A 14,808-nucleotide genomic window follows, 5' to 3' on the forward strand; every position below is an offset into this window, starting at 1 on the left:
AATGACTTATGTCTTCAACATTGCAGGCTAAAGAGTGCAAGAGGGGAATTTCATTATGATACAAATTTGGAAATAGTTTGGTTTTCCTAAGGAAGGCTGTTAGCCAGTGCTTTCATAGGTTCTTCACTACCTTAGAGATAACTGTAGTTGAGCTAGTAGTTGTTTCTCTTACAGCATTGTGGGTTTTTTCTATCTCTTTGCTTTAGTCTTCTATTTATTTTCTTTTTATTTTTTTTAGTATCAAGACGTAACTTTTTTCTTTTTTTTTTTTGTGTCACTGTGCTGCTTTGTACGTGATTGATTGTGGCTGCATTCACAGCATCAAATATAAAGCAGGGAAGGAACAAGAGAGAAGCCCTTTCAAAGTATATTTATATTTAGGAAATACAATAAAAATGCCACAGTATCTTCTGTTCCTTTATCACCTCTATCAATATTTTTTCATTTGTTGGATGTTTCTGTCTGTAGCAAGACAAGTCCTTCAATGAAATCAGGAGCAGATTCTGAGTTAGAGTAAGGGGAAAGTTAAATGCAGGACAGTGCTGTTTATACAGACTAGCTTTCTTGTCTGATGCCTTTACTGCAGACTTATATTTCTTTACTCTGTAAGTACTTAAGGCACTTTGTAAAAGAAAGGAAAGGACATTACATTGAAAGGTCACTATACTGTGGTTTCATTGTGCTTGGTATGCCGGGTACTGTCATTGCAGGGCCACCTGCAATATTTACACTTAAGCTGCATGACTAAGATTTCAGGATACATATTAATATCATTATTAGCATATTAACAGAAATGGTTGAGACACATAGTAAAAATACACACACCTGAAACTTGAGGCTACTGGAAAGTGTGCATTTAGGCTCATTTGCTCAATGTTGTATTGTGGTTTTTTTGTTTTTTTCCACCACATGAGAGAAAAACAGAATGTCAGCTCTTCAGTTGTGTCTTCAGGTATAAGTTTTTTCCCTGTTGCATTATGATTTTTAAAGGGTGTTCAGATTGGATTTCTATTCAAATTTATATTTGTACAAACATCAAAACAGCCCACTAAACTATTACATGCACAAAAAGTGACAACATTGATAAACATGACTGCCTAGTTTATTGCAGACTTAGCTTAAACTTATTTTTTTATTGTAGACTTAGCTTAAGCATTAATTGCTTTTTCTTTTTGTTAAACCTCACTAAATAAATCAGTAAGTGATTGTGTTAGTCAAGTGTGCTATTCACAGTAATAATCTTGATCCTATAAAACTTCTAAAACCATAGCCAAAAGCACATGTCCAGCATAGTGTATCTAACCTCCTGTCACTGCTATCACAAGTTGCTGTCCTTGGGCAATTTATTGTTTTGATATTCTTGTCAAAAGATGTGCTTGCTTGTTATAACCTGTTTTTCCTTGCTTTCACAGATATGCTCTTTCTTCAAGGATCAGAGGCTATATTTAAAGTGGCTTTAAGCCTTTTGGGAAGCCACAAGCCTTTAATTCTGCAGCATGAGAATCTAGAAACTATTGTTGATTTTATTAAAAGCACTCTCCCCAACTTGGGTTTGGTACAGATGGAAAAGACCATTAGTCAGGTATGAAATAAACTGAACACATGAGAGGTGTGCAAAGGAATGTTCCTGTTAAGTTCTGGACAGAAAACTCAGAACAGCTACCTCCAGCTGAGAACTCTCTTGTAGTTTGGAAGATGTTGAAAACTTTTGGAAGCAGATGACTTGTAAACGAAGACAACTTAGTAGCTTTGTGTGGTGTTGTAACTATTGGTTATTGTCACTTCAGTGAAAATTAATTTTTTTTCACCAAAGAATCTTGCCTTCCAAGTCTCATCATCAGAAGCAAAAATTGACTTGCATGAGCCTCACAAATGTTAACCTTACTTAATGAAATTAGAAGCCTCCCTACATTGACTCTGTGTCTACTGGCTTTTATGATGCTGACCCAGTATGTAACAACAACACCTTTGTAATTCTGTCAGGTATATCTGGGGCAGTGCAGACTCCTGCAGTGAGTAGTGACTCTAGACAGCAAAATTTGGAATCCTTTATACAATTCTTTTAAATAGAAGACAAGGAAAATGATGCAATATTGTTAAGATAGCAGAATACTGCAGATACTTGTGGAATATGAAAAATACAGAAATTATTTCAGTTAAGGCTTGCCTATTCAAAAACCTTAAGTGTTTTTACACTTGACATCTAAACTGCAGCAGGCAAAGAGAAGATAGGATTTAGCCCATTTTTCTGAAGGCCTTTAGTGATCCAGAACATGGGAGCTGAAGTGCAGATGCTGACAGCTCCCCAAGGGCTGCCAGGGATCAAACCCCATGGGCTGCCAGGAATCAAACCCCATGGGTTGATAAAGACAGCAGCAGCAGCACAGTGCTCTGCAGAGGGCTGGCCAGGGCCTCCCTCTGAGCCCTGGCAGCAAAGCTTCTGGGGGACACAGCCCACATTAGGGCCAGAAAAATGACTCCTAGTGCTTATCAAAGGGAGGAGATGAGAACCAGAAAGTCTGTGCAAGGGGAAGGAAAGCAAGGAATTTCCAAGGGGCAAAGGGGGTTGTATGTTACCTGCCAGGCTGAAAGACTTGCAGTGCTTAGGGGACCTGCAGAAAACCATGTGCTTTGAGCAGAAGGAGGGAGGGATGCTCTGTTTAGGCAGCCCTGACTGCTCTAAATTTGAAGTGGGTAGGTAAAAGTGAGCAGAAGGATGAGCAGTTCCCTTGCTTTTGATCAGGGCTGTATTTGAAGAGAGCAGCTGTTTGACCAGCCCACAGTCCGTACACAGCATCCTTCTGAAGCATGGCCTTTTGTTCTGTGCCTTAACGTGCCTTCAGTTGGCTAGGTTTCAAATGAAACTTTTTATTGCCTCATGTTTCCCTTCTTTCAGGTTTGATACTCTGGTTATGACAGCAGGGATTTCCCTCCCTCCTCAGGAGCACAGAGGCTAGAACTGGTAGAGGTCACGAGAGGAACTCGCATTCTGCCGTCCTGAATTGCACTGCTTGTTTTATTGAAATTTCAACAGGGTGTCTTCTCCAGAGATGCTTAGATTCACAGGAAATGCAAATTCCCTATGTGTAATCAAACTTGAATTAAAACTGTATTTTAGCCTTCTGGGCTTAGATGCTCAGTATATATGTTTCTGCTGCTATTTAACTACAAGATAATTTTTATTGAACATCTGACAGAAACGTTTCATAAACTGTTGCCTTCTTTAACCAACAGTTAAAGTTTTGTAGACAGCAGCAGATAAATAAAATTGGCAAATGTTCCTCTCATTTTTAACAGGTATTTAAGATGGGATTTGACATTTGACTCATTTTCAAAATGAATAAAGTACAAGAGGTTTAAAAATAAAGAATGACCAGGAACTTCCCTTCTGGGGCTGTTTTTCAAATACATTTTTAAATCAACTTTTATTTCTTCTGTGTTCTGTGATTAGACTTGTCCTTTTAATTTACTACCTTCTTCACTTCTTCACTGCTTGTAGAGGAAATTGGAGTCATAGTTATGAATGATTTGAAGGCAGATGCTTACCAAAACCTAGAAAAAGGAAAATAGTCAGTTTTTTCCTTTGGGTCACTCTGCATCTCAATTTATTTATCTGATTTTAAAATAAAATGTTTTCTTAATGTTCATGGACAAGACTGAGCATTCATTTCAGTGATTCACAGTTAACAATAATAGAAATCTATTTTGATGTTATTTAATAGTTTTGTTAAGTGGGTTAGTGTAAGGATAGATAATTTCATTTTCTTTCAGTCTGTAAAAATACTATAGAATCATAAATAAAGATAGTCAAGTATACTGATTTTCATTGAAAGCTTTTGTTTTACTTAGCCTTACACTTGTACGTGTGGCAGATGAGTTTGGACCACACTTTCTCTGAACTAATTCTGGCTATGACTAGAAGGGTTTATGCCAAACTGAGATGTATTAAGTTTGAAAAGGGGAATACCATACAAAGTCCACACCCATGAAACCTTTAGTGTAAGTAGTTTTGCTGAAGTCAGGCAGCAAATCAGTAGCAAAGTTTTTAAGTAGATCCAATGCCAATGTATTTCACTCTACTGCCTCAGGCTTGCCATTTCCACAATAGGAAATGTGACTGCCAAAATACTTTTCTTTTCTTTATGCATTGATTAAATATCTAAGTCTAGATCTAGTTCACTAGATTTTAAAGCCTGGAAAGAGCAGTGGTTTTGATCTGCACAGCATCTAATAATATTTTTTTATCCAACAGGTGTTTGAAATGGACATTGCCAAACAGTTGCAAGCTTATGAGGTTGAATATCATGTGCTTCAGGATGAGCTTATAGATTCCTCTTTAAATGACAATCAGAGACTGGATAAATTAGAAAAGGCAAACAGCAGCTTGCGCAAACAAAACTTTGATCTCCTGGAAGAACTGCAGGTACAATTTATGATTAACATTTTAATTTTCTAATTTGTACACCTTCTCAGAAAAGATTATCCTACACCACATCACAGGAGGGATTGATGTTGGTCTAGTGAATTGAAAATGTAGCCACTTAAGTTTTATTTAGTTTAGCCCTCAAAGCTTACATGCAGAAGAAATTCTGAGAGAGAGAGATGGTTAGAGCATATATCTGTAGTTAGTGAAAAGCTGATTCAACACACTGCCTCTTCTCTTGTAATTGAAATAATATCTGTAGAAGATAACTAAAAATAAAGTGTTTTATCAACTTCATTTTACGTTTTCAGTCACTGCTTTATTACAGCAGGGATACTACTATGTCAAAAACGGATAAACTAATTGCAATGTCACAATTTAAGTATACATTAGAGAAAGGAAACATTGTCTATAAGGACATATTTTCTATTACAATTTTTTAACTGTTATCCAGACCATTTAAACATGTGAAATAATAATTTGTAATATATGCTAAATGCCTGTTCAGTCTGCAGCATTTTCAGAGGTAGTGCACCTGTTCTGTGTAAGGGGTTATTCTTTGCTTATCTGGGCAAGAAGTCAGCTTTCTGGCTGCTTTTATAACAGGATGTTTGCTATAAAACTTTTGACTGTGCATTTAGTTGATGGAGAAGGGGACTTCAAGTGTAAGAAGCAGACATTTCAAACCTCTTTATTATTGTTGAAGACATAAACTTTGTAAGAAAATTGGTGAGGGAAGTTTAGTTTTCTCACGCATTGGTTCTTTATCCTGACTAAAGCTAGACAAGCATGCAGATTTAGATTGCACCTCCTAACAAAAATTTGCTTCAGCTGTACATTCTGATCCTATGAGGTCAGATCCTGTTTTAGGTTCTAGGTTGAGCCTTAAAGAAGTCAGAAGGAGAGACACTCCTCTGCAAGATATTTTTGTAAAGCTTTTGGCAAAATGGACAAGGAAATTGCTGAATATATTAAGAGGAATTTCTGGGATGATGTTCAAGATATGATGTCCTATAAATACCTGTATCAAGGATCTTAAGCTCGGGAAATGTGGGCTGGACAGTGAACTGTGTGGTGGATTGAAAGCTGGCTGCATGACAGGTCTCATAGGGTTGTGATCAGTGGCACAGAGTCTAGTTGGAGGCCTGTGACTAGTAGTGTTGCACAAGGTTCAACACTGGGTCCAGTATTATTTATCTTATTCATCAAGGACTTGGATGAAGGGGCAGGTGCCTCCTCAGTGAGTTTGCTGATGACACAAAAGCTGGGAGGAGCAGTGCTACACAGACCTCTGGAAGGGCCTCGACAGGCTGTAGAGACTGGCAGAGAAAAACTGTTTGAAATTCAACAAGGGCAAGTGCAGAGTCCAGCAGCTGGGGAGGAATAGCACTGAGCACCAGCACAAGCTGGGGCTGACCTGCTGGGGAGCAGCTCTGTGGAGAAGGACATGGGGATCCTGGTAGACAACAAGCTGTCCATGGGCCAGCAGTGTGTCCTTGTGGCCAAGAGGGCCGATGGGATCCTGGCAGGCATTAGGGAGAACATTGCTGTGGGTCAAGGGAGGTGATCTTGCCCCTCAACTCTGGTGAGGCCACATGTGGAGTCCTGGGCTTCTGAGACAAGAGAGATGTGGAGCTCCTGGAGCAGGTCATCAGTATATGAAGGGAAGGTGTGAAGTAGATGGAGCCAGGCTCCACTCGGAGGTGCAGAGCAGTAGGAAGAGGGAACAGGTGGGAATTGATGCATAGGAAGTTCCACTTGAACATGAGAAAGAACTTTTACAATGTGTTTGACTGAGCACTGGCACAGGTGGCCCAGAGAGGCTGTGGAGTCTTCCTCACTGGAGATATTCAAAAGCAGTCAGGACTCAGTCCTGACATGAGTGACATGCTCTAGGGGACTGTGGTTGAGCAGGGAGGTTGCAACTAGATGACCTGCAGTGATCCCTTCCAACCCTGTCCACTCTGTGACTGTATGATCTTCCCATCACCCACTCCTGTCCCTATAGACTTGACAGCCTTAAGCAGTTTATTACAAAGCTCATCTCCTCTTGAGTGCTGGCAAGTCAGCAGCTAGAATCACAGCAAGGAACTTGATTATCCAACACTGTAATGTTGGAGCAATCCCTTTGTTTTGGCAGTGGGCTTCATCAGACTTTGTTTCATAGGGTGGAAGGTGACCCATTGCTGATGGGAGGAAAATGCATCACCAGATAATGTGGGTCAATGTTATTTGTCAATATTTCGTCCTCAAAGGCTGAACTTTCTAACCCATCATAATTACATGATGGGTAGTGGGCTCATCAAAAAGGCAGATACTTTCCTGAAAGCAAAGACCACCCCGTACTCATGTCTCCAAATGTTACCAGTGCTAAAACTTCCAAACAGATATCTCATGTTGTTGAAGTACCTACAGGTCTCACGTGATGAGTTTGAACAATCTAATACTTTGTTTCACCATTAAGTAGAATACCAGTATGTGCAACCTTTTGAGGGAGAATTTTTTAAATTTTTCACAATGTGTTTTCCATTTGCATATTGCTCTAAATCCTCTTCTCCTTTGCCTTCAAACCTGGTATTTGTTGGATTCAATGTTGAGATGAAGTGAGGATGCAGCTAACATGTTGTCTTTGTTTTGCAAAGCAACAAGTGTGGCTGGCCAAAAATAGCTCCCAGTTGACCCATACAGAGGTTTATCTTAATCTGCAGTTTTGTGGTATAAAATTTGCAGATTAGGTAACTTTCTTATTTCACTGCTTTGCATTATATTCTGTTTAATTTTATGTGTATTCATGTATTTCAAAAATATCAGTTTAAAGATGGTTTCAGTCATTAATGAATTTACTTTTTTTTTTCCCCCCTCCCATCCTTTCTCCCCTCTTATCTTTTTACTTTGATAGGTGGCTAATGGAAAAATCCAAAACCTTGAAGCTACAGTAGAGCTTTTATTGACCAATGAAGGCAAACTGAAGCAGTCCATTCTCACTCTTGAGCAGGAGCGAGCAGCTCTGCTGAAAGCTGTGGAAGAGATGCAAAAAAAGATGGGTGATACAGATGGGAAGCCTCTACTTACTAGACAGGAACTGGAGGCTGACTGACCTGCACAGTTGTAAGGGAGCAGAGAAGCTGAGCAAGAAACAAAGGGAAGAACTGAGTCATTTTCTCATGATCCATGGGGATTTGACATTGTCATGTTCATTGTACACGACTTACTATGGCAAAGCAAGATGTGGGCATGGTGGCTTTCCATATCAGGGAAGCTGGTTTCTTGGGGAAAAGACTCTTCTCTTCTTAGTATGTAGAAATACTATGAAGAGTAGGGTGCCACAAAAGAAATAGTAAACAGGAGAAACATACTAGTGTGTGCAGTCATACACAATACACTGTAAATACAGTATGAATTCTTCAATAAGTGCTTCTAAACCTAAGTGCTTTGGGTTTATCTCATTTTTGTTTGTGTCTGGATCACCACCATGTTAAATAGTACATCCTTTAGAAGGTCTTTTGAAGTGTGTCAGTGTAAAACCTCTGAATGGATGACTGCCCTGTTACAGCTGTGCATTGGTAACATTTACAGGTGATTTGTGGTTGGACTTGAGATTTTTGACAGTGTAATTCCCCTACAGATTGGCTGGGTTCTGTTAATTATGTTGTTTACACCTCAGAAAACTGCTTCCTGATGCTTGAAGGTGTCAGTCCATTTGACTCCAGGGAGCTGGACATTATCATATGTAACTATGCATAACTGGGGGTTGCCTTCTTTTTTTTTTTAAGTATGTTGGATCAGTATATTTCTTGTTTAGCTACCATTAATTTAGTGTATTGTTAGTTAGCATTGTCTGCTAAACATACTGTATATAGTAACTACATTATTCTTAACAAAATATACTGACATTAATTTGGTGATGCTGCAAGAGTCCCAGGCTTCATTTGAGGATTTAAATTCAGAGTCCTCATATTTTATCTTATTTATTTCTGATCTGCTGTGTGGTGTAAGACATCTTTTCACTGGGAAAGTAATGTCCACTGTGACTTTTTCCCCTTTATTTGCTACTCTATACTCACTCATCCTCTGAGAAATGTAAAGACTTTTTCTGAAGAAGTGGAGTCATTTCAAGAGCTTCATGGTGTGCCAGATAAGCTTAAACCATTTCATAAAAGGTATAGAACTTCTAATTAGGACACCATTCTTTTTGCAATGCATCTTTCAAATAAGATTACATATCTAAAAAAGTAAGTCTCACTTTCCTTAATGTGAAAATAGTTTGCAAGCCAGTTAAAGCAACGCTGTGCACTAATACTCATGGATATGCTGTTGTTTGGGCTTGCTTCAGAATTGGGAATATTGCCATAGTTTTTTTCAGTCTCTAAGCACTGAGTTAATGGGCACTGTGTTGTATTATAGTGGAGATTCACCCAGGACATGATTTTTATATGTTAGGTTTTTGCAAGTCCACTTTCACTTAGTATTGAAATTCCACATACATCAGTTACTCTTAATCCATTTACCTCTTAAGCTTGTTTTTTTTATTTGGAAACCCACAGTGAAGCTTACACTTCATGTTTAAAATCTTGTCATAATGGACCTCATATTGTTAGATCACTCAGTAATGTTGCATTTTTACAGCATAGTGCTATAGTTCCTACGCTGACTTTTTAACAAGAACAATAAAAATAATGCCTACATAAAATAATGCCTGCATCTATGTTGTTACATTTTTTGACATTGAAAAACACCACGTAAGACGAGACTTCCCCTGGAAGTATGGTACTGTCTGCAGTGGTTGTTAATTTCCATTCAGCTCTCTCCTACAGTGAAACAATTGCTTTTGTATAGTTAGAAAAGGCTAAAGTTGCTTGTTACCTATTTACTAGTCATGCTTTCTGAGAATAGTGACTCTAGTTCTCATCTAAGTGCACTTAGTAATGGGTTTTCACAAATTCTCAGTAAAAGGCTTTGGACTAGAAGTTGCAGGTACCACCTACCAAGTTCCCAACTTTGTAAAAGCTCAGGGTTTTTCCCTCCAGAAGTATGAGAAAGAAGTGATAGAGCCCAGAGTGGTAGTCCCAGATACTTGATACTCCAACTGTGCTGTAGCTGAACATCCTTAAGAATGTGTAAAATTAGGTCTCCTGTTCTCTGAGTACCAGAAATTGTCATCACATACTGTCTTCCATATAAACAGTAATTTCTAATTCAGAGAATATTTTTTTTAAAGCCACCTGCAAATCAAATCCATACATTGAATACCTCAGCAGAAATAGCAAATGAACCACTCCTGGAAAACTGAAGTTGAAATAATCAACATTTTCTCCATATCACTTCTACAAATAAAAATCCCCAGCAGTGATGCATAATCTTTGAAGAAAAAAAGAAACAGTGAAGGAAGGAGTTCATTGGCATGTGCAACTTAGGCTTCCAAAGGTGCATGACAAAGGCAGCAAGGGGTGCAGTGTAAGCGTGCTAGTGAATTGCATGGAGGCAGTAGTCCAGAGAGTGATTAGCATGAAATATGGAAAGAACTAATGTTAACATGTGCAACAAGAAAAAGGCAGGATCTCCGAAATGTTTGCAGTGAACAGGACTGCATGGATGGAGGACACACAGCTGCAGTGTGTTGTGATCACCAGTTCTGGTTTGGTTTTCTTCATCTAATAACGAGTAATTGTGGTAGGTAGCTGGGACTCCCCGTGCTTCTGTCTGTTTTATGTACTTCTTGTCCTGTTGTCTGTTTCCAGAGATTATTATTTAATACAGAATCTGAGAAATTATACAGTGCCCGTCATGGGAAGATCAAAGCACTTTCATAAAGGCACAAATTCACTTGTTTAGAGTGAGAATTGAGTCACAAAAAAGTGCAATGACTTGCACTAAATATTTCAATTTCTCACTGGTTGCTGGCATCCAGTGCAATCCAGATCTTCTAAGTCATGTCAGACTGTCTTACTGGTTTTCTGAAAGATTGTTCGAGAAGGTCTGTAAGGTGTACTTGGTATTTCAGGCAATGCTCTGCTGAAACAATGTAAAATGGGAAATGCAGTCACTGGAACCTGGTCTTTTACTGGCAACTATTCCTCCCTCCCTAAAGTAACTCTCTCAGTACCACTAAAACATGTTGTGTCCTTGTCAGGTACCTCCTCTGCAGGTACCCAGCACCCACCAGCTCTTGCTTGACATATGCTGGAGTGGAGGCACTGCCAGCAGTCCTGAGCAGCAAGGACTGTACTATAGCAGTCAATCAGTATTGGGATTTTTTTCAAACATAATAATCTGATAGGAATTGCATTATTTAGGACTAAGTCACAAAACTGCAGCTAGTAGGACTCTGAATGAAGGACAACAGTCTCTGCATGGCAAAGAAGACAGCATAGTTCATGGTTTTTGTCCTTTTGGTTCTTGCACCATCATTCAGTGGAGCAAGGAATGGAATTTTTTTTTTTTCTTCAAGCCCACTACAGTGGGTGCTGCAATTCTACTGTAATGAAACAGCCTGGTATGTCAAAATGGCAGAGCATACCACTTCTTAGCCAAGCCAGGTGGGATATTGTCAGTGCCCTCATTGCATTCATCTCTCTTCTGGAGATTTGGCTGCTTAATTAGAGATAATGTAGACATCTGTTTTAGAGGCACTTCAGGCCTCCAGCAGCTTTGGGCCTCAATGCCTGCTGGCCTCGCAACCATCCAACAGAAAGCTGGAAGAAGCCAGGTGCTTCCCACACTGCCACCCCACCATCTCTTAGGAGATTCATTTAAACTGCATTTCTTGTGCTTGCTCCTTGGCCTGAGCTATGTTGCAGCTGCACCTGGCTACGTACCCTTGTTGATCCTGACCTATGGGCTTGGCTTTCCTGCTTCAGCACAGCCCTGACTGCTGACCTGAACTGCTGACCTGCCTTGCTTGCGTTTTGTTGGGTACTGTGGGACATGCCCCTTGTCACCCCCAGCCCCTGGCTCACTGTCCCCTTAAGAGCAGCCCTGCCCTTGCTGCTGCCCAACCCACTGCTCAGGTTTCATGTCTACACTGTTGCTGTTCCCGGGGATGGGCTGGTCAGGGCTTGTTCAGGTGTCTGTGGATGCTGCTGCTCTTCCCTGAACAGCCCAGCCTGTTCTCCTAGAGCCTGCTTAGGCACCTGCAGCACAATGGTTGCTCTGTGTAACGTGGCCCTTACTAGTCTCCCATCTGTTTCAAAATTCTATGTTCACATTCTTTTCCACATCAAACACTGCACCGTATTTGCAAACACAATTTTGCTGTTGATGACACCCGAAAAAGTGCCTGAAATGACTACATTTTGACTACAGCTGAATGAATGCCATGGTTGCTTGAGGCACCTTAGATCATTGCACAGCATTTATATGGTGTCACACTCTGTGACATGAAGCAATTTTTCTTCAGCAGAGCTTTATTAGAACAGGTGCATGAGAGGGCGAAGAGTGCTGGCAGCCAGGCCAGTCACTGGGAGTGCAATCCTTTGGAAGGCACATGTGTAGCTTACACCCACTGTGTTTTATGTAGCCTAAATTAGGGTGGATCACTAGGTACTCATTTGCTCATGTAGCTGCCAGAAAGTTCCTTTCATCTAGACAAACCTGAGGCTGCAAGAATTCTGTGCCTCAAAGTAGGCCTTTTCAGCATAACCCAAAGCAAATCAAGAAGGACTTCATTATGTACAAGACTCTAGTTATTCTTTTGTATAAATGCATTTTTCCTTCTGTCTAATTGTATTATATATTTTCATGGTGCTAGAAAAGCATTGGGGCTATAGATGCTGAAAGAAGATGAAACTCCTCTTGCAGAGAGAACAGAGATGATTAAAACAGGGCTTCTGGAAAAGTTTTTATCAACCCCCCATCCCTGACTTTTCTCAATCATCATTTCAGAACCAAAGAGATTTTAGGAAAATTTCATTACATTTCTTTTTTTGATTAGGAACAACTGACAAAAATGTTTTGACAACAGCCATTCATCCAAGGTTCAACCAGATTCCTGTTTATTTCTGTTACTCTCTAACACTCTTCTGTAATATCTTTTCTTTTGTTAACATTCCATACTGGGCTGCTTGTCTGCAAAGGAGATAGAACTACGTTTTTCATTTTCTAGCTAAAAGTAGAATATTATCTTTTGTATCTGTCTACTCCTCTTTTACTAGTGAGGCAGTGAGTATCCATTTCTCAGTAGTTATTTCCAAGTCATTCTAATCAAGATGGTCACCAGGAAAAAGTCTTGTTGCAGTTTGGTTTGTTCTGTCATCCTATTTCTTTTGGAAGTAGGGGAGGGAGAAGGAGGGGCAGGGGTTGAATGTTTAACCAGCATTCAGAAATTTCAAGTTCCATTTTCTCAGATTTTTTTTTCATAAGCTGTTACAGGATGAGTGAATACTAATAACACTCCTGTTTACAGTATCTTTGTTCTATGTTTCCAGCATTTTATGCATAGGATATTGTTGTCTGTGTAGATAATGACATCTCTTGTAGTGTTGCAGATTTGAAACTGCCAAGGCAATGGTTGTCTTAAAGAGCATTTTTTCCATGCACTAGTTAAGACAAGCTGAGTAGCTTCAAGAGTCACCTGCTGGCTGGGACTTTGAGTTCATGAAGCCATGGATTCTTGGTGGGATTAGTTGTACATGTATGTCTTCCCAGCTCATTATTCGCAGTTTTCTCTTAGGGCATATCACAAAAATGTCTGATTGCAAAACAAACCCTGAAATGTGGTTGTTGTGTAGTGTTTAATGGCCTGATACACCAATTGTCTCTGGTAATTTTTGATAAAGAATCTTAAAAAGGTGGTTGCAGTGGTTAGAGACTAAGGTAACAGGCAGATACAGAGGAGCAGTGAACCTTACAAATGGCAAAATAGCAATGTAATTAGTGTGTAAGTACAGAATCATTCCAGAACCTTTGAAGTGTATTCTATACAGTAAATGTGTCCAGTGAGTTATTAAAGACATTATGCTCATTTTGAGAGAAAGAAAAACCAAGATGCTTATTAAAAATGGAAAGAGAGGGACTGCTAAGAAGGCATGTAGGGCCAGACAGGATAAAGCCGTGACATTTTCAAGACCTGCAGTAGGATGTCTGGTGTACTATAAAGTGATGTGAGTGCAAATATCCATTGAACTGAGAGGCAATACGAATCTGAGCATAGTGAAATAATTGGGATAAGCCGCAAAAAACCTTCATTTTTTTTGCAGTTCCTGATGGAGCTCATAAAGACAGGCTTCAATGTCAGCAGGGTTTTTCCAATAAAGAAAATCTTCTGTTCTTTTCAAGCAGTGGAGAAAGGTAGGACCTGATTACATAACATACTCATCTGGTCAAAATGACCCACTAGAACAGAAAATTAAGACTTGTTAATACAAAAATATCTTCCATATCTTCCAAGAGCTTCTGGCATATCTCTGGGATGCACTGACATCATCATCATCATCATCATGCTGAGAACAAGCTTCCATAGTACCTAGAAATCACATTATTTAAGTAGCAAGTTCAGCCACAGACACTTAGAATATGTAACTTGGCTGGAGCTGACACGAAGGCAGTCCATGATGCTGATCTATTATTATACAGCCCCTGCTGGAACTGTTTTTTGGTGATATCTTACATTTAATGAAATAATTATGTTCTCACAAATTTGGGAGTTATTGTTTGACTGTCATGTTTCTGACCTTAACTTTATTGTTTGGCATTAAACTGCTAAACTACGTCAAAGGAGTAGAAAGGTTGCTTTAATGCACTGATTTTGCAGGAAAACAAGAAAAAGGTTGGTGAGACAGAACTGACATATAGGTGCTTTACCGTGTCTGAACAGAAATTGTAGCTGCGGAAATTCCAGGTGGCCCGATCTGCTCCTGGAGGATTTAATGGGATAGAGTGATGAAGTCATATATAACTACTGACTTCAGTGTTACTGCATGCTGGCTTAGATATGCTGGCTGACATGAAAGGTGCCATAGCAAGACATTACCCATACTCTGGTAGCTGCCAAGTTCCACATAAGGTAGGAAAAATAAGTCAGTTCTAGCCTAAATCAAGCAGGCATAAACAGTGTCTTCTATTCTCAGAACATCTTTAGGCATCCAAAATCATTAGCATAAAAAAAAGAGAAAAAGAGAAAAGAAAAGAAAAGAAAAGAAAAGAAAAGAAAAGAAAAGAAAAGAAAAGAAAAGAAAAGAAAAGAAAAGACTATCATTTCAGATTCTCTCCTTATTTGTTCCAGCATCTCAATTCCAGAAAGCAATACCATTTTAACTGGGGCTGATGTTTAAAAGACATTACTAAATAGGTACAAATTAAGGCAACAGGTGCTTTAAAAATTGTGAACAAATTAAGTAATAGATATTTGGACATTTGAGTGGATCTATGCTAGTTGTTATTATTAGCTG

The 14,808-nt window shown here is 39.4% G+C and overlaps 1 protein-coding gene across 6 annotated transcripts in view; it reads left to right on the forward strand.

The window, feature by feature from the left end:
• Positions 1 to 7,559, forward strand: part of TBC1D1 (TBC1 domain family member 1) — a 93,182-nt gene extending 85,623 nt beyond the window's left edge. For 5 of the 6 annotated variants that reach the window (XM_062493445.1, XM_062493447.1, XM_062493446.1 and 2 more), the window contains 3 exons: positions 1,413 to 1,582; positions 4,253 to 4,423; positions 7,323 to 7,559. In XM_062493445.1, coding sequence (XP_062349429.1) covers positions 1,413 to 1,582; positions 4,253 to 4,423; positions 7,323 to 7,520 — 539 coding nt within the window. In that variant the 3' untranslated portion in view covers positions 7,521 to 7,559. The remainder of the gene's footprint in view (positions 1 to 1,412; positions 1,583 to 4,252; positions 4,424 to 7,322) is intronic. The other variant, XM_062493450.1, reaches the window with a different exon arrangement.
• The last annotated feature ends 7,249 nt before the right edge of the window (positions 7,560 to 14,808 follow it).

Source organism: Cinclus cinclus, chromosome 5 (assembly GCF_963662255.1).
Source record: "Cinclus cinclus chromosome 5, bCinCin1.1, whole genome shotgun sequence".
Lineage (NCBI taxonomy): Eukaryota > Metazoa > Chordata > Aves > Passeriformes > Cinclidae > Cinclus > Cinclus cinclus.